This window comes from Hypomesus nipponensis, chromosome 16 (assembly GCF_054491055.1).
Source record: "Hypomesus nipponensis isolate SF chromosome 16, ASM5449105v1, whole genome shotgun sequence".
Taxonomy (NCBI): domain Eukaryota; kingdom Metazoa; phylum Chordata; class Actinopteri; order Osmeriformes; family Osmeridae; genus Hypomesus; species Hypomesus nipponensis.
In genome coordinates, this window is record NC_140376.1 from 6,344,859 (window position 1) to 6,371,283 (window position 26,425).

Sequence of the window (26,425 nt, forward strand, 5' to 3'; positions counted from 1 at the left end):
CCTAAAGCCATGTCAGCAGAGCTGTCACTATCACTTTTAATTGAATATAAATACAGGATTTGGTTATTTCAAACCATAGGCTACTATCCTCCAAACTGTCAAACCAAATCTAAAATAACACTACATCAACATACTGTGCCAATTTGGAGTCAGTATGTTGACTACTAAGTTGCTGATAACAATAATGAAACAAAGACAGACAGAGCTAGATAGAATGACCGTGTCAGATTCCGGATTCCCAGTGTTCCAATAAGGTCCCACACCCACCCACCCACACACACTCAACCACCCCCCACCCCCACCCAACCTTGCATTCCCACGGTCCAATGAGGTGCAGCCGTCCAGGACAGTCTGTTTTGTTGGGAGGGGAGTAAATGCATGCAGGGCAGGAGCTGCAGCTCAAACGGAGGAGAAGAGGAGGAGGAGGATGTGAGGAGATGCAAGGCTGTCAGGGCATGTAGATGTGAACGCAGGACCAGGAGAAGGGATCGGGCGTGAGCACGTAGGAGCGGCAGGACGGGCACGTCTGTCTCCTCCACAGCCACCGCTCCATACACTGAAACACACAGGCGGGAGGTTAGGTCATGCACTCACTCACACGCTCGCACACAACCGCCCCGGCCACGCCGTCTCACGTTCAGCCGTCTCAAGTTCAGCCGTCTCACGTTCAGCCCCTGGGCAATGAGGGGAATGATAAATACGAGTAGTCCCCCCCAAAATATATACAATAAATATGTTTTTCAATAGTGTCAACTACTGCTAAGTACTACAATGCGTCACGTGATGCGTCACAATGGCCAACCCCTGAGAATGTTCAACAAGAGGTGACACACACAGTCGGCCTGCCACAGGATGCATCTGGGAGAGCACTGGACACGTTTTAGTCTGCTTGTTTTTTCTTTCGTTACCACGGGATTGGCATTGATTTCCATTATTTATCACATGCATGCAGAGCTGACTGACCTACCGGCAGGAGCAAAGCTTTAGTCTCTTGCCCCTCCTCTCAGGGTCAGAACCTGAGACCTACTATGACCTTTGACCCCTAATTTAAATGTTCTGGACAGTTTTGGGGGGTTCCTCGAAAGGCAGAGAAGCTACATTATGCCCCATCTTCACTAAGATGGAGCATAATGTAGATGGATAACAGATAACAGAAAACAGATGGATTCCCCTAATGAGGTCTTTGTTGACTCTGAGTATTTTTGGAACGGCACAGAGATATAAACACTGAAATAACACAGAACATATTTATTTTTCTTAAGGCTTAAATGTTATAGAAATCCCTTATGAAATAGAAACCACACACACTATTGCATGCAATGTACATATCAACTAACAACTGGCTTATATATTATCCGAATATGACGGCATCACACGTAAGAACATCAAAGATGGATATAATGTAAATAAAATTGATGAAACTAAATAAAATCGACTTGTCTATTAAATCTATTGGTAGGCTGTAACTGTAGGTTTATTTTATATGAGAGATGGAAAGATTGAGCAGAAGAAGTTTCAGTATGGGGTCAATTCTATGACTTGCTTTTGTGACAGAAAATGGGAATCCACTGTTTGGAAAAGATGACCGAAAAGAAGCATCGGACATAGTTTTGGATTAGCCCATAGAAAACACAAAAGCATAAACTGCACTACAGCACTACTAGTTCTTTGGATCAAACCAGGGCCTGTATATAACTGGAGGAGAGTTCCAATGGAACACTCTCTATGATGTGAAAAGTTCAAACAGGACCCTGAGGCTCGGTTCGAAACATCCAGGTTCTCTTTCAGCTTCGGTCCCTGATATCAGCGTTGTCTCCGCAGAGAGAGCTGGCGACGAGGCATCCGATATTCCTCAGACGCGTCGCAGAACGGCCCCTCCCCTGACTTCCGCCGCTCGTCTGTGGACCTCCTCCTCTCGCTCTCGGCCGTGGCGCTGCCGCTCCGGGGTCGCGTCGTCTCTCCTCTCCTCGCCGCCTTCCCAGCCCCCCCACCAATCACAGACACCGCGTGAGCATCCCGGCCAATCACAGACACCGTGTGCATGCCCAGTCCCGCGGGGTCTCGAGGGTGTGATCCATGCTCCAGATGGGGGTCCGTATAGAGGGCATGCGAGGATAGCGTGCCTGCATCTTATCTCCTCATGCGATGTGACAAGGACCCCCCCCCGTGAGCCAGTGAAGTACATGAAGTCATGCTCCTGTTGATGTGTGACATGCTGGTGCAGTGAGTGGTATGGATAGGGGAGCACAGGGTGGTGGTATGGGAGTGACATGCCTGGAGCCTGTCGAGGGTCGGGAGGATGGGGGGCGATGAGGAACTCCTACCTCTTTGTGGAAACGGTGAGCACAGTACAGCTCTTGGACCGCTCCTCCTCCATCCTTCCTCATGTCCCCATGGCAGATAGGACACATGTTGTCTGATTCACTCTAGAGGAGAGAGATCCATTATACATTAGCCTGATGCTTGTTGCCTGTCAGTAAAACCCAGACAGCCTGGCATCGAACTTCACATTTCATTCCTAATAAAAGGTTTCAGACAAATGGCTATGACACACTGTATGTAACAGTGAACTATGTGGGGCTTTTAGTGCTTTATTACTTTTCCCTTTTTCATTACACAATATTTTAACATTTTATCATTAATTTAGCAGATGCTTTGACCCAAAGCAATGTACAAATAGTGCACCTGGAAAGTGCAGAAGAAGATCTCCCTGTCGTCGAAAATTCAAATTCTAAATCTTCGAGGCCACATGAAGATGTCACCCCTCAACTTACCAAAGACGTGACCTTCTTGTTGTGGAAACGCAGTCTCCTCTCAAACGACTCGGTGAGCTCGGGGATGGTGGTGATGCGGTTCTCCGGCAAGACGGACTTCTGGCGGTTGACGTCATCCGAGGACACTCGGCGTGCGCGGGGGTGAACCTTGACCTCCTTCTCCAGATGATGGTTAGGAGTTACGCTGGCCGCCTGAAGACGATTCAGTTGCATGGCTTCCAGCTGGGACTGGGACACACAGAGAAAAGATAACATGTTAGACAAATTCAGGAAAGATTAGACTTCAGTGTACTCTCCACTACAAAGAGGCACTGATTGCCAGAGAGATGAAGGAGGGTGAGCGCAAAGGCCTACTTACACCTTTTGTGTCATTAAACTACCTTGTTTTATCCTTATAAGTATTGAAAGTAATCTTGTGTTGAGCAGCACGCTAATTACAGTACGAGGGCCGAGATTACTTGAGTCAAATTTCTTCATTCCTCAACAATGTAAATCACAGAATTGCAACAACAACAAAAAACACGCTGTATAGGACCGGGTCAACTTTCCTGTTTAATTGTGTGAATGCAATAAGTAGTGTGCGTGTGAATGGAAGTATGTTATTCAATATCTCCTGGAGATTAAACAAGTGGGAGAACTCCAATGAGGGCAGGGCAAGGGTTGTGCTGGAGATTCTGTGAATCATAGTGATAACAGTTACAATTTAAAATGAAATATAGATCAAATGCTTTTAGCCTGTCAACTTTTAGTGTGGGGTTTCAGAAGTTAGCCCACTCATTATGCTGAATTCTGTCAATATTGATGAAAACATTGGCCTCGTTGACTGCATAGCAATCTATTTTCATCTGAGTGTGTAAACCCCCATCCATAGCTTGTTGACACGGAAAGCTGTACAGTATTGAGCGATGGTTGCATGCGTGACTGAAAGGTTGTGTGTGTGTGTGTGTGTGTGTGTAGATCAGGCACCAGGGATTAATAGATAATGGGTCACCTCTAATTAAAGTCGGTGTGACTATTCTCTGCCGAGTCTCTCTGAACAACACAATTGTGTCATAAATTGAGTCATAAATGGTCAAACTTATGTACCTTTAACCATTATATATATCTTATTCAGAACAGATGTGGTAGCAACGTCCATGGGCTTATGTTGTAACACGATTACACAACCACATGTACAACACCAACTCCTGTCATATCATAAGCACAGCATACATCTAAAACCAATTCAATCTAGTGATCACATTACACTTCATTAACGATCACGTTCACTCTGTAAGAATTTAAACATTTAATGAAATAGACCTGCAATATATTCAACATTTAAGCTTGTAAAAAATTATTTGTTAACAACTACCAACATCTTTTTGTGGAAAATCTATTAAAATCTGTTCATTATAATACAGTAATACAGTTATTATTATCTGAAATATTTTACAGTCATTTCCAGTGAGGTCTACAGAAGTTCCCACCCCACACAGCGCTGCACTCGAACAAACAGACCAGGGTGGTGGTTCTTACCATGCAGGGGAGGGAGGCTCTCCGGTCTGCCTTTGCCCTGGCCGGTCTCCTGAAGCTGCGCTTTCTCTCTTTGGATCGGGCGCTCTGTGACCCGTGACCCCAGTAGCTGCTCATCCAGTTGGTGAAGTTGCCATCGTCGTCCTCGTCGTCTCCGATGAGGGAAGGGAGAAGCCGGAGGGCCATGACGGAGCTGGTCCGGGGAGCTCACCAGAGCTCCAGGGGAGGGAAATGCGGAGGCGGGTGGTGCTCACTACCTGGGTTGGGTGACACTGTCCTGGGCCTGGGTTCCTCGTCTGGTTGTCCTGCTCGGTTCTGTGTGTTCCCAAGCTGCAGGTCTACTACAACAATGAGCCTCCACAGCACTGTCCCAGAAAGCCTGAAGGTCTGTCGCTTTAATTAGATCCCTTTGGCTGGTTAAGCACGGCTGGTGGAGTTGTGTTATTCCAGGTTGACACGAAAATAAACTGCTGAGCTTTCGGCCCAGTCTTTAAATAAGTGAATCCCTTTTAATCTGTTTACCATTGGTGGGCGAGTGAAACGGAGGGAGACTGAGAATAGGAAGACAGCAGCTTGAAAGAGGGGGGGGGGGGGGGGTTAGAGGGAGGTGGGGGGGGCGGGGGGGCGGCTGCTTTGAATCTTTCCATTACAGAGCCCGCAGCCTGGGGCGGCCGACACTGAAACTCCAATTTCCCCATACTTTCCGCTCGCAGAGCACATCAAACCTGTCAATAGTTATGGAGCGTGTGCTGCTCCGTCTATCTCCTGTTGTGAGCCTGGGCCCCCGAAGCTTTGCAGGCTGGAGAGGAGGGGTTGGGGGGGAGGGGGGGTTGCTGTGATAGAGCACTGGGCTTTACTGAATCAATGGTTTTTGTTTACAAAAAGTAAAAAAAAAAGTTATTTTGTCCCGCTCTGAAAAAGTCGCAATGGAATTCATCATGAATACAATCTTTCGAACATGATTCATGTATCCAGAAAATAATTCCACTTTAATGTTTAGAGTCTTTCAAAGATCGTACAGGAGGCTGATGGACTGTAACACTACCGGCTGATACATGATTGCGCACGTGATGCGCACTTAAATGAATCATTCCAAACCAGTCTGACCCCAAGGCATGCAGCCCCACCTGCTGAATAACTTTATCATGCAGATTTGTGTCATGATGTCTAGTCCCACCAGTCTACTCTCTGCAAACTCAATACTGTATGTCCCAAATCTACAGCTGGGATCTAGATAGCCTGCTATTGCAGACCAAACACCGTTATTGAAAAGAGTACCATCGACAGGCGAATACATTTTGATCATAAATGTTATTCAGTCTAACATGTACTCACAGGGAACCTCACTTTTAATCTGCTAAAATACGTTGTAGACCCTTGACATCCATAGAAATCTACCCTGAAATCGGCCCTGCCTATGTGCACCTGCAGCATGTGTTACCGTGCTGTTGAGAGCTCCTATGTTGAGGGTACACCAAGACAGCCGTGCTCCAGCTTAGGTAGCACGTGTGGACGATGATCACCACAGGTGGGAAAGACTGAGAGGGTGTCAGCAGGCTTAAAGGGGACACTAAATCTCATGAGCTCCCTCGCCACACTCACCCCAACTTGCTCAGTGATGTAAGGCATTACATAAAAAAGTTAACACATGCTTAGGTTTTCCTTAGCTGAATACTGTTCGATTTATATAGAGCAATCGAATAAATTAAATAACATAGAGTTGAAATATGGAAAATGTTGAGCAATTCTTTGCGGAATAGGCTAAATTGATCAAGTAAACATTGAATGGGGTTGGTGATTTTGTGGGGAATACTGGCAACCCAAACAAAAGGGACTGGACCCACAATGATGATTCGCTTTTAAGAAAGGTACATAGTAACTGGAAATAGCCATTTTTATCCTGCTATTTCAACTTCAGACTCACTAAGAATTTGGGGATCTGTAGTTATAACTGGACACAAGGTACAAGGTAATTAACTTAAAGAGTGAGAGCGTGTAAGTTTAGACCCAAACCAGGCCAGGCCCTGTAACTCACAAACAGGGGCTGACATGCAGCTAATCACCTCAGACAGACTGTCCAGAGTAGCTAATCTGGGTTAACGGTGTGAACATTACAAATGTACACTGTTACATAACCTCATGCTTTCAGATGTTTATCTGAGCCTGTGGTGTGTTACAGTATGTGTGTACGCCAGAAAGAGGCCCCGGTTTGTGTTACAGAGGACAGACACAACTTCTGGGTGGAGTCAGATCGCTGAGCGGTTAGGGAATCGGGCTGTTAATCAGAAGGTTGCTGGTTTGATTCCCTGCCATGCCAAATGACGTCATGTTCTTGGGCAAGGCACTTCACCCTACTTGACCCGGGGGAATGTCCCTCTACTTATTGTAAGTCGCTCTGCATAAGAGCATCTGCTAAATGACTACAGGTAAATGTAAATGGAAACAAGATAACACATGTACCCTAATAACCTGTGCACTGTGTCTTATAGAGGTTTAAACACTGTCAAACGTTTAGAATTGTGCACTTTTGATCCTTGATTATTTTCTGTACTAAATCCATTGGCAACAAGTTTACACCTGCATGATAAAGCTGCATGGAAAACCAACAAGTGCTCTCCAACCTGAACCCTGCATAGAATCCGGTGATACTGTAAAGTTGGACTGTACACGGCACTGCTGTGGAGTGGTTGTCAAACACCTCAGGGGGACAATTGATCGCGGGGCTTCTCTCTAAATCAGGTGGACTGTCTGTATCAAATGGATCATTTAATCATGCGCTGCCAGGGTCATACTGTAGGACGCAGCATGCCATAAACTCATTAACAGTCAGCAGGTCTGTAGATGACTATGCATGATTGCTGATAGCATCACTTGGATGGGCTTTATTGCATAGTTCATATTTTCAAGCAGCGTTGCATACTCTATGAGTCAACATATTACTACATAAACCGCACACACATACAGTTTATATGTATAGTAATGAATATATATGTACTGTATATATATACTGTATATACACAATTCCTGGCATGCCAGTGCCTAGTATCTATCATGCGCGAGGACATGCCATAGGGCACCAATTGAGTGGTTTAGCTCACCAACAAGCACCAGGCTGAAATGTGACTCAGAGGCAATCGAAATCAGGCCATAGCAAACATTCTCTCTCTCTCACGCTCACACTCACGCTCTCACTCTCTCTCTCTCTCTCTCAATGTCTCTCTCAGACATTGTGGTATCAAATGATGTCATGCCACTTAAATACAGAGAGTAATACGCGTAACATGACATGAAGTTGAATCTAGCAGAGATAACACCCTATGTTTTCTTTCATTATTTCACTCTTTCTTTCAGTCGCTCTTGTACACACACTGTTGCTATAATTGCTCACTAGATGGAGCCCTAACATAAACTATGTGTGCATAGGTCATATCAAATAAAAAGTTATTTAAAATGCATTGCTTTGAAGAGTAGCCATCACTATACATAGTGAATCATTAGAGGGTATCAAAGCTCATCAAAGCCCTGACCTTTCTGCGTTTAAAACTGTCACCAAAACCCTTCTGAACATCTACTGATCAACTGATCATCTCACCTAAACTGATGGGCGAGATTCATTGCTCTAATTTTCTTATTCACCTGTTTCGAAAAATATTTTTGTTGAAGATGGAAGTTGAATATGAGAGTCGGTAAGTTAATTAATTAATTAACTCACAACAGGAAGTGCAGAGACTGCCACACCGGTATTAGTTGCGCTCTCCGTCCGCCAGTATCCCAGAAGTCTGTCGTGTTGCTGTGACCTCGTAGCTCTCGGTAGTGAGGGAGGAGACTGAAGTGTGTGTGCGCTCGCTGCTCTCCATTGCATGGTGGATGATGGCCGCGTCAAAGCCTGTCGAGCCGCAGTCTGGGAGTGGTTTACCCCGCTGGCAGCTGGCACTGTTGGTAGGGACCCCTATAGTTCTCGGGGTAGGTGCCGTGTACCTATGGAACCGTAGTCGAACGAAGGACAGCCAGGGAAAACGAAATGGGGAAAGAAAAACACCAGAAGGCAGCGCAAGCCCTGTCCAGGGCCAAGACGGCGCAGCTAATCGGGCAAGTCCAGAGCTGGAAAACATGGTATATGCGTCTCGTTAAACCATTCTACATATTTGTGGGTGTATGAGTTGATTAAGCCTCAATGAAGCACTGACATGTTACCATCGTTTCTTGACTAAAATGTATTAGACACGGAAGTGCGTCCAAGGACACGAGCCGTGAATGGATTGCACCTGCATCTAGCTAGCTGCTAACTTAGTAACGTCAGCCAACCAGGCTTCGCATGTTTCAAAGTGTCGACTTGTCACAATCAGCACAAACGACACCATACACATTAGAGGGTTGTTGTATTCAACTACAACAGCGTGTGATGCTATAGTCTGTTAGGTTAATTTGTTTTCTTGGCATACGTTTCTCTCGTTGCTAGCTGGCAATATCATGAGGAGCATGGGGGCGGGGTAGCTAGTACATTTGTGACGCGGGGGAAGCCAGCACATGTTGCGTTTTATGGTCGCCCTTCGTTTGGGCCAGATATCTTACTACTTAGACATGAGATGAGTTCGATATTAATGGGCCTGACTTCAGATTATACTAGGTGTCTCTCTGTGTTGTACCTTTCGGTTTCACTTAACCTAGTTAACTGTCTTTTACTTGCTCTTCACTGCATTACTCACTTGCTGTCTCGGCCACCATCCACCATAATGTGAACGGTTAACCATGGCACATTCACGACTGTAGTCCAGGGTTCAAGGTCTCAACTTGAATGAATTGGCATTAGCGTTTTTTTTAGAAGCTATCCAAACAAATGAGTTCAGTCTTTATCCAGGTTCTTGAAGCATTCAATCTAGCTAGGAAGTCTTAAGCTTCCATGTACTCGTAATTGCAGATAGGCATATGTGTATAGTGACAGTATATATACAGTATATGTATAGACTGTCACGACAAACCCCGATAACCGTGGGAGGTTATTGAAAAGGCTCACTTCGGCTCCAAAGTATGTCTGTGAGCAGTCAGTATTGACGACTTTCAGGCAGATTCATCAAGCATGAGTATCGACATATTTGTCTGAAACCCCTTGGCAAATAACTACAATAAATACATGAATAGGGTTGAGTTTGGGTTTTGCATGCATATTGCGTTATCTGTCGCGTTTACAAAGTACCTGATAAGGAGACCTGAGGAATGGCTTGTCACACCAGTTACCACCTGTGCCAGTGTCCTTCTGATGCTGTTAGTACACTCTACATTCACCCACAGATGGCACCATTCATACTGCGCCTCCACATCTTCCGGCTCTCTGAGTCGATGGCCTGTAATCCCCCTCTCCCATTATTGCTGATTATCTACTAAGCCTGTTGCAGACCGAGGTGGTGTGTACGACTGCATTATCTGGAGACTAGCACTACGCACACTCAGGATTCTTTGTCTTGAAGAAAAACCCGACATGAGGTCACTGACAACTGTTTCTATTTTTGCATTCGTCGTTTTGCTAACACATGCTTTTCCTCATGGGTCTAGAGTCCTCTAGATCGTGCACAGGGGGCGAAGAACAAGGGCAACAAGTACTTCAAGGCGGGCAAGTATGAGCAGGCCATCCAGTGTTACACGGAGGCCATTGCCCTCTGTCCTGGTGAGCAGAAGGCAGACCTGTCCACCTTCTACCAGAACAGAGCTGCAGCCTATGAACAGCAGGTCAGTGTCGGTTTCCGTTCAGTTTATTCTGTTATCCTGTTGCCGTGCACACAAGCGTTATCTGAACACTTGAAATGTCTTCGGGGGGTAACGATTGGCACAGCGACGGATCGAAAGGACTCGATGAATGTGCGCAAACGATTTGACTATCGAATGTCTTTGTAGGAGATGTGTATAACGTCTATGTGGGCTGGTTGTTTTTCTACATTCTGCGGTTGTGGTTTCAGATGAAGTGGACTGAAGTGGTACAGGACTGCACTCATGCTGTGAAGTTCAACCCACGCTACATCAAGGCCCTTTTCAGGAGGGCCAAAGCCCTGGAAAGGCTGGACAACAGGAAGGAGTGTCTGGAAGGTGGGGATCTAAAGCCTCGTTTCTATGACATGAAGTTTGATCGGACCCTTTTGATGGTCGACTCCTCTTGACTTGCTGTCGTGTTTTTTTTTGTCGCTTTTGCGCCTGTAGATGTCACAGCGGTGTGCATTCTTGAGGCCTTCCAGAACCAGCAGAGTATGCTGCTAGCAGACAAGGTGCTGAAGCTGCTGGGGAAGGAGAAAGCCAAAGCCAAATACAAGGTATGTATTTACCGAGACATCCTCCATCATTAGACAGAGTAGAACCTTGCGAGAACCTTGCGAGAGCCGCCTCTGCTAACGGAGGCCATTTTCCATCTCCGGTTCCAGAACCGCGAGCCCCTGATGCCCTCTCCTCAGTTCATCAAGTCCTACTTCAGCTCCTTCACCGATGACATCATCTCCCAGCCCCTGCAGAAGGGCGAGAAGAAGGACGAGGACAAGGACAACGAGGGCGAGGCGGCAGAGGTGACCGAGAGGTCAGTCGGAGATCGTTTTCGGTTCCACAACGTCACCGGCGTTATCGGTACAGGATAACACATTAGCAGTAACGTGCTCCTGTGTCTCCATAGCTCTGGCTACCTGAAAGCCAAGCAGTACATGGAGGAGGAGAACTATGACAAGATCATCAGCGAATGCACCAAGGAGGTGGAGTCTGGCGGCAGGTACACAGCCGAGGCCCTGTTACTGCGTGCCACCTTCTACCTGCTGATAGGCAACTCCAACGCTGCCCAGCCTGACCTGGACACGGTCATCAACATGCAGGACGCCAATGTCAAGGTACTGACCACCTCCATGCCTTTTTATTCAAAAAACCATGGAGGGGGGGGGGGGGGCTTTTTTCAGCTTTATTTATTGGTGTGGCAGTTGGGGATAGAGACAGGAATCCCTGTCATCAAGCAAACTACAGTTTGATCTGGTCAGGTGATCTGGTCAGGTGATCTGGTCCTGACTGTTGTTGCTGTTGTGCCTTTCCAGCTGCGGGCCAACGCCTTGATCAAGCGTGGCAGCATGTACATGCAGCAGCAGCAGCCCCTCCTGTCCACTCAGGACTTCAACATGGCTGCCGAGATCGACACGCGCAACGCCGACGTCTACCACCACAGGGGACAGGTAGGGCTCTCCTCTCTGTAGCCCTCTTATCCAGCAGAATCATCTTTTTTTTTAATCATGAATTTGATGTGTGTGGTTGGTCTACTACTTGTATTTCCCTTCTCAGGAATGTTATGTTGCCAAATGGCGTAAGGTGACTTGTGTTGCTTTTACGATACCATCAAAATGATATCGTTTTGGAAGGATTGATATGTTTGTAGCCGGTTTTTCGGAGTGAAACTCTCCATCGGTCTTCTACCAGCACAGTGTTGAGTTTGTGTTGCGATTGACCTACTGAGACCAGGTGTTGACGTGATGCGTTTCCTGTCCCTCTCAGCTGAAGATCCTGCTGGACCAGGTGGAGGAGGCGGTGGGGGACTTTGACGAGTGCATCATCCTGAGGCCAGACTCTGCCCTGGCCCAGGCACAGAAGTGCTTCGCTCTGGTGAGTGGACACAAGGAAACGGGGGTGTAGCTTTCACTTTACACTTAAAATTTTTAAGGAAAGGTCAAATCTGCCCTCTGACTGTGATGATCTGCTGCTTGTGTGTTCCAGTACAGACAAGCCTACACTGGGAACAACCCTTCCCAGGTTCAGACAGCCATGGACGGCTTTGAGGATGTCATCCGGAGGTTTCCGAGATGTGCGGAGGGCTACGCTCTGTATGCACAGGTACAGTACGAGTACGCTCTCTTGGGGCATTCAAAAGTCATTAGCAAACCATGGCCTCTTGAGTGAACCAGCATTTGTCTCTTTTTTTTTTTGCTTTACAACTAGCCAAATTGCTAAGTATCAGATGAGATGCTATGCATGCTTTTCAGGCCCTGACCGACCAGCAGCAGTTTGGTAAAGCCGACGAGATGTACGACAAGTGTATCGATCTGGAACCAGATAACGCTACGACATATGTCCACAAGGGGTAAGTGCAACTGTACTCTCACCAGGGGGCTTGTTTTTACGAGTACCCTTGCGTTTATTCATCTATCACACACTTTCATCCAGAGCAACATACAAATAGGGCATAAAGAAAAGACAGAAGAAAATCAATCTCAACATCTACAACAATACATAGTACAGTGCAAAAAAAACATCATATATATGAAGTACAACATCAAACGGGTGCTTATGGTCGAGTCTGTCTCCAGGCTGTTGCAGCTGCAGTGGAAACAAGATCTCGACCTGGGCCTGGATCTCATCAGCAAGGCCATCGAGATTGACAACAAATGTGACTTTGCATACGAAACCATGGGAACTATCGAGGTTCAAAGGTTAGTCGATCACTATTTGAACCCCCACCCCAAACATACTATAGGATCTTGTGAAGAATCCCCATTTACTCCAAACTTGGCTGACATGTTGCTTGCTTTTCAGAGGCAACTTGGACAAGGCGATAGACATGTTCAACAAGGCTATTAACCTGGCCAAGTCTGAGATGGAGATGGCTCACCTTTACTCACTGTGTGATGCGGCTTACGCCCAGACCGAAGTGGCCAGGAAATACGGGCTGAAACCTCCCACGCTGTAACTTCTCCCACCCCTTTAATGCTGAGCCTGTAACCTCAGCAAATCAGAGTTGTTTTGGGTTTGTGCAAAACAAGAGTACTGGTAAGGAAGGCTGTTAAAAAAAAAAAAAGCAGTTTCTTTCTGGTCATACGTTATCATGCGAATTGAAACTGGAGTTTAATTTGAGAGGGTATGTACTGTTCACCATGAAACTGATGATTTTCCAGGCCTTTGGAAGTCTTGGGGAAATAAAGGTCTTAACCCACACACCCCATAGTGGCTGGATATATAGTTTGAGCCTGGATGCTTTTAGTTTCCCTTATGCTTCACTATGAGTATTTTTATTCCCTAGAAAAGGAAAAAAAAAAACACTTAACTTCTGTTCAGAATCTGTAAGGGGGGTCTTCCATTTATAATTTACTAATATTACCCAATTGAGATGCATTCAGTTGATTATGTCAAATTATAGTTGATTGGTAAATTGTGTGCCATTTAAAGGCTGTGAGACATCTATGTGCGCATTGACACCTTCATGGTGTTCCAACTAACTGTTTATTAGTTGACTTATCTTGCTGTTTCTTGTTCTGAACAGCAGTTGCTCTCTGGTCACATGCATATCCTAACAAATTCTTTATTAAGTGGCAAATTCAGGATTGCAAGTTTAGTCAAATGTGTATGTATATTAAGATGTATGTGTTAGGTGTAATGCTGGAATCTGGACTGCGTGGGTGCACACTGATGTTAAATTGAAAGATTTGGGTCCTAAAGTGTTTTTATTTTATTTGGGGTTGCCTGTTTGTCTTTTTATATATTCTGTACAGCATGTGTGATATTTCTCTTTATAAATAAATGTTAATACAATGCTTGTGCTGAGATACTGGTCTTAAGCATTAACTTCAAATGAAACCTTAGACCTGACAACATAATTGATAGACATAATGTTCCAAATGTACTGCTTCTGTTTTTGTTGGGGCGGTTTCCAACTGCTTGTATTTTCAGGACATGTTAGAATGGACCGTTTGGAAGGTATTGTCTGGCTCGCTGTCTTCAGTGAGTTTTTATTTTAAAAAGGCCACATGTGCTTCTGTTGACGTGCTCTGAAAACAACGTTTGGCTCTGCATCTCCAGAAACAACACTAACAATATTCTATTTACAGAGCTGTATCACGACCAAAGTCATAGAAATGTGCAAATAAAGCTATAACGACAAAGTCTTAATTTATTTGACATGTAACCATGCAGTCATGAATAATTACACCTTAAGCAAAAGTAATAATGTGGTAAATTAAATATGCTATAGTTATTTATAGTCTTTAGGCCTTAAACCACAGCAAACAAACAAGCCCAGTTTCCTAGCCATGTATAAAGCCTATAGACCTAGTAAACAGTGAATTCTTCACATACTTTAGGACAACTGTGCCTATGTCTACCTCCACTACACAATTTGATCTCGCTTTTGGTTTGGCATTTTCAGTTTTACATGTTCATGCCTAGTATTTTGCAGTTGTACACTGTCTAGTTATTGTGCTTGAAGCCAGAAGCCTTATTTTTGTTGAGCAAGTACAATTATTTGTTCTCTTCAGTTCAAGGGCGTAGGTTTGGTCTCAGACTTGGTGGGGACATCCACCTATCAACCCCCCCCCCCGGAGCACAAATCAAAATGCCATTCTGTATACTATCCCTAAAGAGCTAGAAATTGCACTCTCCAAAAATAGAGACCGTGATAATGAGACTGTAATGCTGAACAAAATTTTTTTTTATTATCATAAACCTCACCTGAAGCCCTGATGCTGTTTCCTCAGCCTGATCTACATCTGGAGTGTTTTCATGCCGTCTTTCCTGCATACAAAATGGTTCATTTATTTTGTAGCCTATCCTATGGCTAGCAAGTTTAACCCTCCTACCATATTGTATACAGTGTTATTTGGACATTAATAATCAAATAATTATTCATTATATTTGAATAACCAACAGTGTTAACTTATTCACATTGCCAACTGTTTTTTCCAGCATCTGTCTAGCAATGCAGTGACAGTCCATCAACTGTGAATTTGTCCGAGGCTAGACTCCTAACCTTGGTTGAAAGATTAGCTACAAAAGCTAGGTTTAGCTCTAACAATACCCTGGGTAACATATTATATCACCAGTTAATAAATGCATAAATGTTAATACTTTTTCCACTGTAGAATCTGCATTTGAAAGCCTGGTAACTACCATTGCTAGTATGGCTAGTTATTTAGCCTGACTTACACTGCTTTCTGAAAAAGCTTCGTATGTCCCCTTTCTTCTTCTTGGGTGGAGGCATTTCTACAAAGCACAAAAAGGGGCAAACATGTACATGCTGAAGGGCAAAGGGAATATTAAAATGTGTTACTCTGGCCTTTTATATATGTATTGTTGGCAGACAGCCCTAATAAGTTAGCTGTACCGTTGTCGCCGACACACCCGCTAGCTTGTCAGCGACTGCTAGTGCAAGCAAGCAAAGTAGCATGTGCTTCTTCCCGTGCGTGTCGCTTGTCAAATAACCCTCCCCCTTCGGATTTTCATCAAATTATGGCGTTTCTTGTACTTTCGCGTACTGGCCCTCGGAATTGATCCAAATAGCAGCACAATTCGCTAAAATATTGGTGGGGACAATTTTGTCATTTTCAAATGTTGGTTGGGACAAGTACCTAGCGTCCCCCCCTAAATCTACGCCCATGCTTCAGTTACAATTGAATTTTATTGAATGTGAATTTCTAGTTGAGAAATGGAAGGAGATGGTCAATTATCAGTGATGTCACTGCTAGTGGCACTTTTGCTTTTGCAGTTAAAAAAGATTGTGTATTCATTGTTCAAGTATGAAGGAAACTTGCACCCACTTTACTTTGGAATAACTATAGTAGCACAAGTGTTTTTTATCAACAATTAATCCATACATCAGTGGTGATTTTAGACTCTTTTTAGGGGTGCTCAAGCACCATATTATTATTTTGCATAATATTAAATAAATGTAACAATTGCTATCCAGTGAAATTAGTGACTGATTAGCAAGGGGGTTTAGCATTTTTGCAAGGCACTGTATCTATGTCACATTCTCATTGGGGGCTGAGCCCCCCTAAAGGTCTGATCCTAGAATCGCCCCTGCCATACATTATCAAGTGACAGATTCAAATGGTCGGATGAAATGTAGGAGATTTTATTTTACACAAGTTCCATTGGCCACTAGAGGTGTGAAAGAGACTTGCAACAAGTGCGAAATACATCGTGACACAAAGCTCACGTCGACGGCATAATTTTGACGTGGACGTCAATACAACAATGGCGGATGCTGTGGAGGAAGTTCTTCAGGGCAGCTGGTAATATAATATATTATCTTTAAAATCCAGACCAAGTTCTATCTCTATGACAGTTAGCTGGCTATGTCGTTTTTAATAAGCATATTCCAGGTGGTTGATCGGTCGGTATTATAAAGGTAAAGCCTCGGTCGGAGAGAGACCGATTGAAAGCGATGCACGTCGTTCTATCCCTCTGTCCGGCCTGACTGAGTCCCTCCCAGACCGGTCCGCTTTGCTTAGCCTACTTGGTTTCTGTGATATATATCGGATTGTCATTCATAGTTGACTATTGTTTTGATTCCAAAGATTGGTGTTACAACTGTAATGGATGCGTTGTGTCACTGTTTTGCCCCGATTGCGAGACAGACTAGTCGTAGATGCTTGTCAAAGGTGACGTGGTTGGCTTTGATTTTGTAAGCAGGCTAGCTGAGCTTGCAAACTCATAATCCTCATATTAATCTATCTGATATGCACGTTTCAATAAAAGTACTTGGCGTGTTACGGCCATATTCATTGCTGATGAAAACTAGACAAGTGTCAATTCGTGTGGTCGAGCTTGCTAACTGAAGCGCTAACTAAATGTGAACACAGCCATATAACAATGAAGTCTGGCTAGCAATCTATAGTGTAACAAAAGGACAGTATTCTTCAGGGTAAACACAACAAACTACCCAACGAAAAGGGGTTGGTCTGTGTAATTAGTACATTGCGATGACATCAGCTTTGACTTCCTCGTCCCTCTGTCCAGCTAAACAAGGGAATCACATTCCACGAAGCCAAAGGCAGGATGTTGTGGTCACACAGTACATTAGCTAAAATGGTGATAAACAAGTGCATTTTAAACGTCACCCCAACACTTTTGCAATAGTTATCTTATACAACTAAAGTAGTCTTACCCCTGAAGTTCATTGGGAGGGTGAATTTGCTTTAATAAGAGTCCTGCATGTTGAAAGGTTTACTCCAGATGCATTAGATGCAGATACTCTGTATATTTGCTTTTATCCCTCTGCTGTTGATGAAACGTCGCTGTCAGTGGCTTTGGCTTGAGGCGTGTGATGATTCAGAATGACCAGGAACATTATCTGAGCATTAATGTTGGCTCGAAAGCCCTGTTAATGTCAAGAGTAATGTGTAAATGTGGTTTGCACAGGGGACCGGGCAAAGATGGCTGCAAAGGATTCCAAGCATGTCGAGGCCATTTCCGCCATTTGCAATGCATCATCCCACTTGTTTGGTTGAGCCACTCTGCTTGTTTACTTAACGAGAGACGAACGGACAATTAGGGCAGAGATGGACGATTACTGTTTTAGATATATGGAGGCTCTGAGAGGTCCTGTCCTGTCCTAAACACACCCAACACATGCGTGCCATTTGCGGGGGCAGGACCAAGACACTGAATATTGCCGAACAGCTATGAGCTTTGCAGATCCGTGCTTGCCCTCTGCCAGGTGTTTCTGCACCGCCAGGCTCCTGCTGTCTCCCTTCATGGAACAGGGGAGGTGCTTGCAGATTCGCTCATACATAATGATTGCCGCTGGTGTCACCGTTAGGGGGAGAGAGAAGGGGGAAAAAGAGCCGGTGGGGCGGGGGGAGAGAGTCATGTTTCAGGTGTTTTCCATTTGGTGGGGAATGGATCTTTTTCTATGCCGACTGAAAACCAGGCTCCACAACCGTGAGGGTCAGGTGACACGCGGATGGATCTCCACCTCCGGGGAGCGTTCGGTGATCTGCTTGGATTCAGTGCCTTCAGGGCGGTAGCTCTGGTACCACGGTAACAGCAAGGACTTTGATCGCTCGGCCGTTCCTGTGATAGTCCGTCCTGTCTTGCTCAATCCGGCCCCTGATCGATGTACAGTCTTATAGAGCGCTTATGTCTGATAGAAGAACGAGAGCCTGTGATATGATCCAACTCGATCTCTCGCTGTCTCAGTGCTGAGTAACTTTGTGACTGTGCTGCCCCTAAAGAGACAAACCTCACTGTTGGTATTGTTTGTTGTTGTTTGGTGTACATCTATTGTAGATGTTGTCATTTGCCTTCAATCTGCATTTTACGGCCAACAGACACAGATCCTTCCGCATTGGCTGTCGATTCATAAAAGAAACATGAAACAAATAGGCCTAGAATGTGATGTGTCTGATGTTCTTGAAAGACGTCCACCAGAGCAGGTCGTCTCCCGCAGGAGTCTTCGCCTGGTCTGACGGTCTGGTGTGCTCGCTTCTTCAGGGACCAGGATCTGGCTGAGGCCCTGGACTCCGGGGGGTCTGACACAGAGATGGAGAGGGCCGTCATTCAGGTTCAGGAGCCGGCTGAACCGAAGGCCAAGCTCTGGAAGGTGAGGAGGAGAGGAAGAGAGGAGGAGGGGTCAGAGTTGAGAGGGAGGAGGAGGAGGTTGGGAGTTGACAGTGGGGAGTCTGCATTCCAGAACGGCTGCATTCCACAAAGAAGACAGCACCCACAAGCTCAGTAGTTACACACTTGTGAACATCCCAAACAGGAGATGGGAGACTAAGGGAGAAATCAGCCCTTTTTTACGATTTATCTCTGCGGTTAAATGCAAACCCTGGAAGTGTGTCTCTGTGCGGGGCTGACCAGCTGACCCCCTGCCTCCTGTGTGTGTCGGCAGATCGCCCTGAACGTGGCCGGCAAGGGAGACAGCCTGTCTTCCTGGGACGGCCTCCTGGATCTTCCGGAGCAGACGCTCATTCACAACCGCAGCCAGCAGCTTATCCGTGAGTGCCGTCCACCCGCCCCCACCCCCTCTCGCTGACCGTCACGGCAACGAGCAAAGATCAGTTCCCTCACAGGAAGTAAACAAGGAAAGATCAGTTGCCCTCTCGGGAAGAACACGAGCATGTCTGAAAATCGCCCCAGAGGAAGGCCGGCACATTAAAAAGAAGAGAGACACAGGCTCATAGCCTGGCAGGGGTGCTCAGCTAGACTTGGGCCTGTCTTTGCCAGGGGAAAGTTTGAACAAAATATGACACAGGGAATCGCAACAGCGACTTAGCCCCAGACACCAGTCACCCAGTAGATGTGTCAGTCTCCCCCTTCAGGAGGAGTGCCTGGTTAGGACATGGTGCCCCTCCCCCAGCCAACCCTGTTTGTTGTCACTGACCACAGAGCAGCTGGGCGTGTCCGAGGAGGAGGGAAGCGCCATGGTGTCGGACGTCGAGTCGGTCATTACGTTCTACTGCAAGTCCAGGAACATTGCGTTCACCCCCGACCTGGCCTGGCCTCACCTGCTCAAGCCCCTGCTGGGCCTCCAGCTGACCCGCAGCGAGCTCTACAACTGCTTCTACGCCATCATGAACAAGTACATCCCCCGGTGAGATGCTCTCTCTCTCTCTCTCTCTCTCTCTCTCTCTGTGTCTCTGTGTCTCTCTCTCTCTGTGTCTCTCTCTCTCTCTCTCTGTGTCTCTGTGTCTCTCTCTCTCTCTCTCTCTCTCTCTCTCTCTCTCTCTCTCTCTCTCTCTCTCTCTCTCTCTCTCTCTCTCTCTCTCTCTCTCTCTCTCTCTCTCTCTCTCTCTCTCTCTCTCTCTCTCTCTCTCTCTCTCTCTCTCTCTCTCTCTCTCTCTCTCTCTCTCTCTCTCTCTCTCTCTCTCTCTCTCTCTCTCTCTCTCTCTCTCTCTCTCTCTCTCTCTCTCTCTCAGACAGAGGGATGTGGTTGAATCCATCTCTTACTGAGCTGCTCCACGTCTGTCTCCAGGGACTGCGTGTCGAAGGGCCGTCCGTTCCACCTGTACAGACTGCTGCTGCAGTACCACGAGCCAGAGCTCTGCTCCTTCCTGGACACCAAGAAGGTCACCCCAGACTCCTACGCCATCGACTGGGTCAGTCTCCATAACCGACACTAGGGCTTCTCTCAACGGTTCGGATTGAAAGGTTATGGACAGGCTCTGAAAGGCACTCACTGGTTATGTGTGTGTGTGTCTACAACAGCTGGGCAGTCTGTTTGCCAGTCACTGCCCTCCCGAGGTCACCCAGGCCATCTGGGATATCTACCTCCACCAGGCCGACCCCTTCCTCATCTTCTTCCTCATGCTCATCATCCTCGTCAACGCCAAGTAGGTGTCCCCCCCCCCCCTGCCGCGTTAAACGCTCCCGTCAGAGACGAGGTCGGCGTGGTGCTGTGCTGGTGTTGCAGGCTGTGACTGGTGCTGTCGCTGTGCTCCGTTTCCCCACAGAGATAACGTCCTTGGACAGGAAGCGGACAGCAAAGCCGACATCACCAGTGAGTCGCGTCAGACGGATCTCAACGTACGTTTGCTCGGAGGGCTGTTTGTATGAGGTTGTATCCTGACGTGTGTCTTTGTGTGTGTGTGTGTCTTTGTGTGTGTGTGTGTTACAGAGATGTTGCTGGAGTCTCCCGCTCTTCTGGAGGTTGAGGACATTGAAGACCTCTTCTCCCTGGCCCAGTATTATTACAGCAAGACCCCTCTGTCCCTCCGAAAGGTACGCTGCTGCTCCCTCACCCGACCAGGTAGTCAAACACGGTCCCTCAGAACCCAGAGAGGTTTCTAGAAGGTGCAGGGACACCCTCTAGTGCAGGGGTGGCCAACCCTGGTCCTCGACAGCCTCAGTCCTGCATGTTTTAGATGTTTTCCTGCTCCAGCACACCTGATTCAAATGAACGGTTATTCTTAGGCTTGGATAACGACCATTCATTTGAATCAGGTGTGCTGGAGCAGGGAAACATCTCAAACATGCAGGACTGAGGCTCTCGGGGGCCAGGGTTGGCCACCCCTGCACTAGTGATTGGCGAGCAGAAAGATTGACAGCCACGTTGATTCTGGGTGTCTGTAGGAGAACCAGAACCTGTTTGGCAGCAGTTTGGTGGCTCTGAAAGAGGAGGACATGGACCTCAGCCAGGCGCTCTGCCTCCCAGTGTCTGTACCCGAGATCCTGCAGGCCAACCACCTCCAGCAGGTGAGACACACGTCTGGGCCCTGGGGTGTGAAGACCTAGGGTCTGAAGGCCTGGGAAAGACTGAAATGCGTGTGTGTGTGTGTAGCAGGACGGAGTGCGGTTCTTTGTGGTCGACTGTCGGCCCGCGGAGCAGTACAATGCAGGACATCTCTCCACAGCCTTCCATCTGGACTCAGACCTGGTGAGAACTGGGATAGAGGGACACACCTCATTGGACGGTTTGGAGATGAAGGGGGCGGGGGGGGGGATGATCAAGGGAACTGAACTAGGCTTGTCGCTTTGGTTCAAAAAGATCCGCTAAGCGTATCCAATGTCAAATTTCATGTCGATTCCTCTCATCTCTGTCCAGATGCTTCAGAACCCGTCAGAGTTCGCCCTGTCGGTCAAGTCCCTGCTGGAGGCCCAGAAGCAGTCTCTGGAGTCTGGCTCGGTGGCCAGCGGAGAGCACCTGTGCTTCATGGGCAGCGGGAGGGAGGAGGAGGACATGTACATGAACATGGTGCTGGCCCACTTCCTGCAGGTGAGACCCCCACGACGGCGTTTAGAGAACGGTGGCTCATGGCTACCGCGGTGATGTGAGCTCACTCTTGACGCTAACCCACGCTAACTCTCGGCGGTGACTCTGGGTTATTGTGTGTTCGCAGAAAAACAAGGAGTACGTCAGCATCGCAAAAGGCGGCTTCATGGGTGAGTTTGTGGAGCCGCACGGGGATTGCTGCCCCCCGATGAGGCAGGTCTGGGTTTAAAACGGGTCTCTCCCCTCGTGTCGGCAGCCCTCCAACAGCACCTGGCGGACATGAACGTGGATGGTCTTGACAGCTCTTACGTCCACTGGATAGTCAGTACGTCTGGCTCCCACAGTAGTCTGAGCTCGGCTGATGTGAGTCTACCATCCCCCTCCCTCACACCCTGACCACACCCTGACCACACAAGCTGCCTCTCTTCCCTATTGCTCCACATGACGTTCACTTCCTGTTGAATTTCCCTTCCATGCTTTTGTTTCGGACAATGTGGCTGGTGTCTGTTGTCTGTATTGTGTTCATCTCTCCTTTTCTCTCTCTCCCTCTTTCTCTCTCTCTCTCTCCCCCCCTCTCTCTCTACGCTCCTCCAGGGGGAGTCTTTTGGGAGCGCAGGGGAGGGCAAAGGGGTCAAGTCCCTGGTAAACAAGATGACCTTTGCCCTCAAGTCCAAGTCTGTGAACGTGAAGGAGAAGATGATCAGCTTTATAGAGAACACTTCCACACCCGTGGACAGGTAAATTGTTCACATGCTCCTGAGCCAAACCCAAACCTCTATCGCATTGAGCTTCTCTAACCAGGCAAAACACTGGTTACATTCACCTCCAGTAAATCAACAAATAATCAGTCACTGATATAATTTTTTTATATTTTTTTAAATATTTTTTAATATATAATTATTTTTATTATTAAATACAATTCAAATTGTGTTTGAGCAGCTTTGAAGTAACCCTGACTGTCCTCAGCTTACCGTACTTTGTGCCTTATCCCATGCTAGAATTTCTTTCACTCTGCCCTGGCCAGAAAAGGGGATACTAGATCGGTAAGAGTTCATCACCAGCTTCGAACTGTGTCTCACCAGCATGAACACTGGATCCAGCTCTGGGGGAGCTGGCTGTCTTAGGGGCCCCTATGGGGGGGGGGGGGCTGGCTGGCTGTGGGGGCCCCTGGGGGGGCCTGAGAATCCCCCGGGGGGGGTCGAGCCAGATGCGTAGAGCCTGGGCCTCACTAACGCATGCTTATTAACACAACGTGTAACACCCCTCACTTAGCTGCCCAGCACTCACTCACTCACATCATCACCCCAGTCTAGAGCTGTCACCTGGATGGGGCGGACCATGATGCACTGCTCCAAGGACCCCCAGGGTCACCTGGTGTCACGGGATGTCCCTCTGCTCTCTCACTAACGGTATCCAGCTCTCTGTGTTGGCGATGTGGAGCTACCCTTAGTCCTTGTCTCACTCGGTAGGCTTCCTGTCTTCTTCTGTCGGGAGATCCGAATCTCTGCCTTTCTCAGAGCACTCACCTGTAGTTTCCTGTTCATGACCAGCCCTAGCCTCGCAGGTGCTCAACAGGGCGGTGTGCTCCCGCCTGGTCCTCTACATCCGCAGCGTCACATTTGGATCACAGCCGCGGACATCACTCCTGATCATGTGCACTCTGTGTCCGTCCGGGTAGCAGTGTGTCTTAAACCCCGTTTTCTTCAACGTAGTGAAGCTGACTCATCTCGGATGTGTCTGACAGTTGGCCCTGGAGGTCCCACCTGAACGCACGGCTCATGCTGCAGTCCTCAGTGCCTTACGTGTGTGTGTGTGTGTGTGTGTGTGTGTGTCTGTGCGATTGTGAGGAATCCTCTCACTGTATTCAATGTAATACATGGTGTATGTCCTTCCATAGGTCTCTCTGGTTGTGTATACACAAGTATACACAACTACTGTTGTCGTTGTGAGTCTGCTAACAGCGTGCGCCCCTGCGGTGTGTGTTTTAAGGCTTCGCTGTGTGTCTGTTCCTGCCAGGCATGTGAGCAGCAGCGACCGGGTGGGGAAGCCGTACAGGGGCGTGAAGCCTGTCTTCAGCATCGGAGACGAGGAGGAGTATGACACAGGTAAACAAGCCTCCTGGAACCAATCAGCGATCGGGACACTGCCCACGTTCCTTCAACGCCAGCCTGGTTCCGTCTAAACCCGTCCCCTGACTCACCCCCCCCGTCGCCGTATTCCCTCCTCCTCCTCCGCAGACGAGATCGACAGCTCGTCCATTTCGGACGACGACAGGAAGGAGATCGTCAACATCCAGACGTGGATCAACAAGCCGGACGTGAAGCACCACATTCCCTGCAACGAGGTCAAGGAGACGGGTCACATGTTCCCAAGGTCCGACGTCTTTCGAAACACATTGCAGCTTTATTGATCTCGACAACAGTGACGTTGTTTATCAGACATGGGGTTTTGTTGTCCAAACAAACACTTGTTTGTGAGCTTGGTTCAATGTAAGGGATCAAATTGCCAATTGTGAAACAGAACGCAGCTTTTTTTTTTTTCTCAAGTAATGGTGAATGTGGGGTCTTTCTAGACTAGTCTTATCAGTGCCATATCCTCCAGCAGTCACATGAATGTCTATATGATCAGTATGACTTGAATGCAGACCCAGACAAACAGGTTCTATATTATGGACACGGCGTACGTACAGTAGTATCATACATTATGCTGATCTTTAGAATTACCTTTTTCTTTTTTTTTTGAGACTCAGAAATAAAACTCCCCACAAAATATCTTAGTTATTTTTTCAAAAATCTGTGTACGTATTAGTTCAATATGTTGTGTGACTAAAAAAACCCTGTTCTCCTGTCTCTCTCAGTCACCTGCTGGTAACAGCCACCCACATGTACAGCCTGAGGGAGATTGCCTCGCGGAAGGGCTTCGCCTACATCCAGTCGAGGCAGCCGCTCAACTCAGTGGTGAAGATCACCTCCAAGAAAAAGCATCCGGAACTCATCACCTTTAAGTTCGGCAGCAACAACACGGCCGGTGTGGAGATTTCTGCGGTTGAGAGGTAGGGGGCGCGAAGGCTGGATGACTTAAGGGCCTTAGGGCTCTTTGCTGACTTTTAAGTGTAGCTATAATTTTCTCACCTTCTAAGAACAAAAAAATAGAAAAAAAAACTGTAGTTCATTAAACTGTAGTTGACAACTTTTATTGTGATATACACAAACAAGGAGTATTCAATAACTCTTCAGTACACTTGACATCTATAAATAATAATAGAACATGTGTGCAAGCATGAACGCAACAATAACATGACCTCATCACATTACCGAGACGGAGTGCAGAGTACAGTTAGTCGGTGATATCCTCAAACACGCCTACCGTTCTCCCCGCAGGTATCTCATTCCAAACGCAGGCGACGCCACCAAGGCCATCAAGCAGCAGATCATGAAAGTTCTAGATGCCCTCGAGAGTTCCTAAGCAGAGAGAGGCTGTGGGGACACCCTTGATATCCAGAAGGAAACTTGCTGTAAAAGGATGTGTGTGTGTGTGTGTATGTGTGTGTGTGTGTGTGTGTGTCAGCTGAAGGCAGGGTGTGCCTCCCCTCCCCTCTCCCCCCCCCCCCTCCAGGCCTCTCCTCTCGGGACACCTCCCAGCCACAGTGACGGTTCACCTCTCCCTCCCCTGGGATCATGGAGGTCAATGGATGACCTGAGGAAACGTTGGACTGTGCTTATTGAGAAACTGTGGTGCTCCCCGTCACTATTCTCCTCGTACTAATTAAACTAGGTTATGTTTGAGTTTTCTTTACATTTTCTTTATTTGTGGGGAGGAAAATAACTGTCAAAAAGTGGGTGATGATTGCATTACAGGGTTCTGTCTAGCCTTAAATCAAGCCCTGATCATCTTCCAGTGTCACACGTGCAGAAAGTGTAGGATGAGAGGTCCTGCGACATTGGGCCACCGAGGGCCAGTAGCTGTTTCCTTGTTATCATAGGACTTAAAGATGTCACAACTGTCCACATGGAAACTCATCATTAGAAATGTAAGCAGTGTTTGGATCAGGAGACCAGTATTGTTGCTTAAGTCCAATTTAGAGTTTTCAAGTCAAGGATCCAAAATGGATTGGTGTTTTCCCATTGTCTTGGTTTGTTAGATTCCAGATTTGAAAATAACAGTGATTCACATAAATTATTTGTTAAAGAAATGGAGTGCTAAGGAGTTATTAGACTAGCGAACGACTCCATATTGTTTGGATTAATAGCAGCACAATTTTCAACAGTCTTCTCTGTATTTTCAAATAGGAAAGAATATCGTTAAAGGCTGAGTCTGCACATGTCACAGGGTTCAGTTCAAGTCCATTCTCTAGTCGATCTGGTTTAGAAACTTGTTTGATGTAACGTGACAACCGTTTTTGATACTTGTCCTTAAGGAAGTTTTTATTTCCAGCTCACAGCCTTAAATATAAATGATTTGAGGATGTTTATAAATATGTACTGTATATATTGTAAACTGCTCCATATCAATAACGGATATTTGCAACACTTTGAACTCTTGGTGTATCCAGACAGTACTGATATGCGGTTGATATTTAACCGGTTGCTGACTAGTCCGACCAGCCTCCTCTTGAGGGTCTCCTGTTCATTGACTAAAGTGTAAACCATTTATAAAGTGTTTATGAAACCCTGAATGTCTCTGGTTTATTTGTGTATTGTAA

General features: G+C 46.8%; 3 protein-coding genes across 8 annotated transcripts; 2 read left to right on the forward strand and 1 right to left on the reverse strand.

Annotated features, from left to right (window-relative positions):
* Positions 1-124: 124 nt before the first annotated feature.
* On the reverse strand, positions 125-15,631 carry lnp1 (leukemia NUP98 fusion partner 1). Of its 3 annotated transcripts, XM_084675965.1 has the most exons (6): positions 15,391-15,631; positions 15,213-15,269; positions 14,739-14,801; positions 2,775-3,002; positions 2,325-2,426; positions 1,234-1,974 (listed from the first exon to the last, which is right to left on the reverse strand). In XM_084675965.1, exons 1-6 carry the CDS (start codon positions 15,451-15,453, stop codon positions 1,804-1,806), a joined length of 684 nt encoding a protein of 227 aa, XP_084532091.1. In that variant the 5' UTR covers positions 15,454-15,631; the 3' UTR covers positions 1,234-1,803. The 3 variants fall into 3 exon arrangements, with proteins under 3 accessions (XP_084532092.1, XP_084532091.1, XP_084532090.1); XM_084675966.1 differs by lacking the exons at positions 1,234-1,974; positions 14,739-14,801; positions 15,213-15,269; positions 15,391-15,631 and adding exons at positions 125-556; positions 4,293-4,845; XM_084675964.1 differs by lacking the exons at positions 14,739-14,801; positions 15,213-15,269; positions 15,391-15,631 and adding an exon at positions 4,293-4,845.
* Positions 5,098-14,173, forward strand: tomm70 (translocase of outer mitochondrial membrane 70). Its single transcript, XM_084675962.1, has 12 exons — positions 5,098-8,402; positions 9,840-10,013; positions 10,241-10,367; positions 10,479-10,588; positions 10,697-10,845; positions 10,939-11,146; positions 11,345-11,479; positions 11,796-11,903; positions 12,015-12,131; positions 12,281-12,378; positions 12,605-12,727; positions 12,831-14,173. The coding sequence occupies exons 1-12, from the start codon at positions 8,157-8,159 to the stop codon at positions 12,982-12,984; spliced, it is 1,749 nt and encodes a 582-aa protein (XP_084532088.1). The 5' UTR covers positions 5,098-8,156; the 3' UTR covers positions 12,985-14,173.
* Positions 15,632-16,158: 527 nt separating the features above from the next.
* On the forward strand, positions 16,159-26,398 carry tbc1d23 (TBC1 domain family, member 23). 4 transcript variants are annotated; one of them, XM_084676314.1, is made up of 19 exons: positions 16,159-16,300; positions 18,504-18,612; positions 18,904-19,009; positions 19,401-19,605; positions 19,987-20,110; positions 20,220-20,344; positions 20,465-20,511; positions 20,629-20,732; positions 21,084-21,206; positions 21,292-21,387; positions 21,556-21,726; positions 21,851-21,893; positions 21,980-22,086; positions 22,318-22,460; positions 22,722-22,766; positions 23,740-23,828; positions 23,961-24,096; positions 24,581-24,775; positions 25,104-26,398. In XM_084676314.1, the coding sequence occupies exons 1-19, from the start codon at positions 16,263-16,265 to the stop codon at positions 25,186-25,188; spliced, it is 2,091 nt and encodes a 696-aa protein (XP_084532440.1). In that variant the 5' UTR covers positions 16,159-16,262; the 3' UTR covers positions 25,189-26,398. The 4 variants fall into 4 exon arrangements, with proteins under 4 accessions (XP_084532440.1, XP_084532441.1, XP_084532442.1 ...); XM_084676315.1 differs by having other exon boundaries at positions 21,295-21,387; XM_084676316.1 differs by lacking the exon at positions 22,722-22,766.
* Positions 26,399-26,425: the final 27 nt, after the last annotated feature.

Coding starts and splice junctions, on each gene's coding strand:
- tomm70 (XM_084675962.1), top strand. CDS start 8,157: ATGATGGCCGCGTCAAAGCCTGTCGAGCCGCAGTCTGGGAGTGGTTTA. Junction 12,132..12,280: donor GCTACGCTCTGTATGCACAG/GTACAGTACGAG, acceptor CATGCTTTTCAG/GCCCTGACCGACCAGCAGCA. Junction 12,728..12,830: donor GGAACTATCGAGGTTCAAAG/GTTAGTCGATCA, acceptor CTTGCTTTTCAG/AGGCAACTTGGACAAGGCGA.
- tbc1d23 (XM_084676314.1), top strand. CDS start 16,263: ATGGCGGATGCTGTGGAGGAAGTTCTTCAGGGCAGCTG. Junction 16,301..18,503: donor GAAGTTCTTCAGGGCAGCTG/GTAATATAATAT, acceptor TCGCTTCTTCAG/GGACCAGGATCTGGCTGAGG. Junction 20,512..20,628: donor CAGCAAAGCCGACATCACCA/GTGAGTCGCGTC, acceptor TGTGTGTTACAG/AGATGTTGCTGGAGTCTCCC.
- lnp1 (XM_084675965.1), bottom strand. CDS start 15,453: ATGCTACTTTGCTTGCTTGCACTAGCAGTCGCTGACAAGCTAGCGGGT. Junction 3,003..14,738: donor AAACAGCATCAGGGCTTCAG/GTGAGGTTTATG, acceptor TGTGTGTCCCAG/TCCCAGCTGGAAGCCATGCA. Junction 1,975..2,324: donor CTCACCGTTTCCACAAAGAG/GTAGGAGTTCCT, acceptor GGGGCTGGGAAG/GCGGCGAGGAGAGGAGAGAC.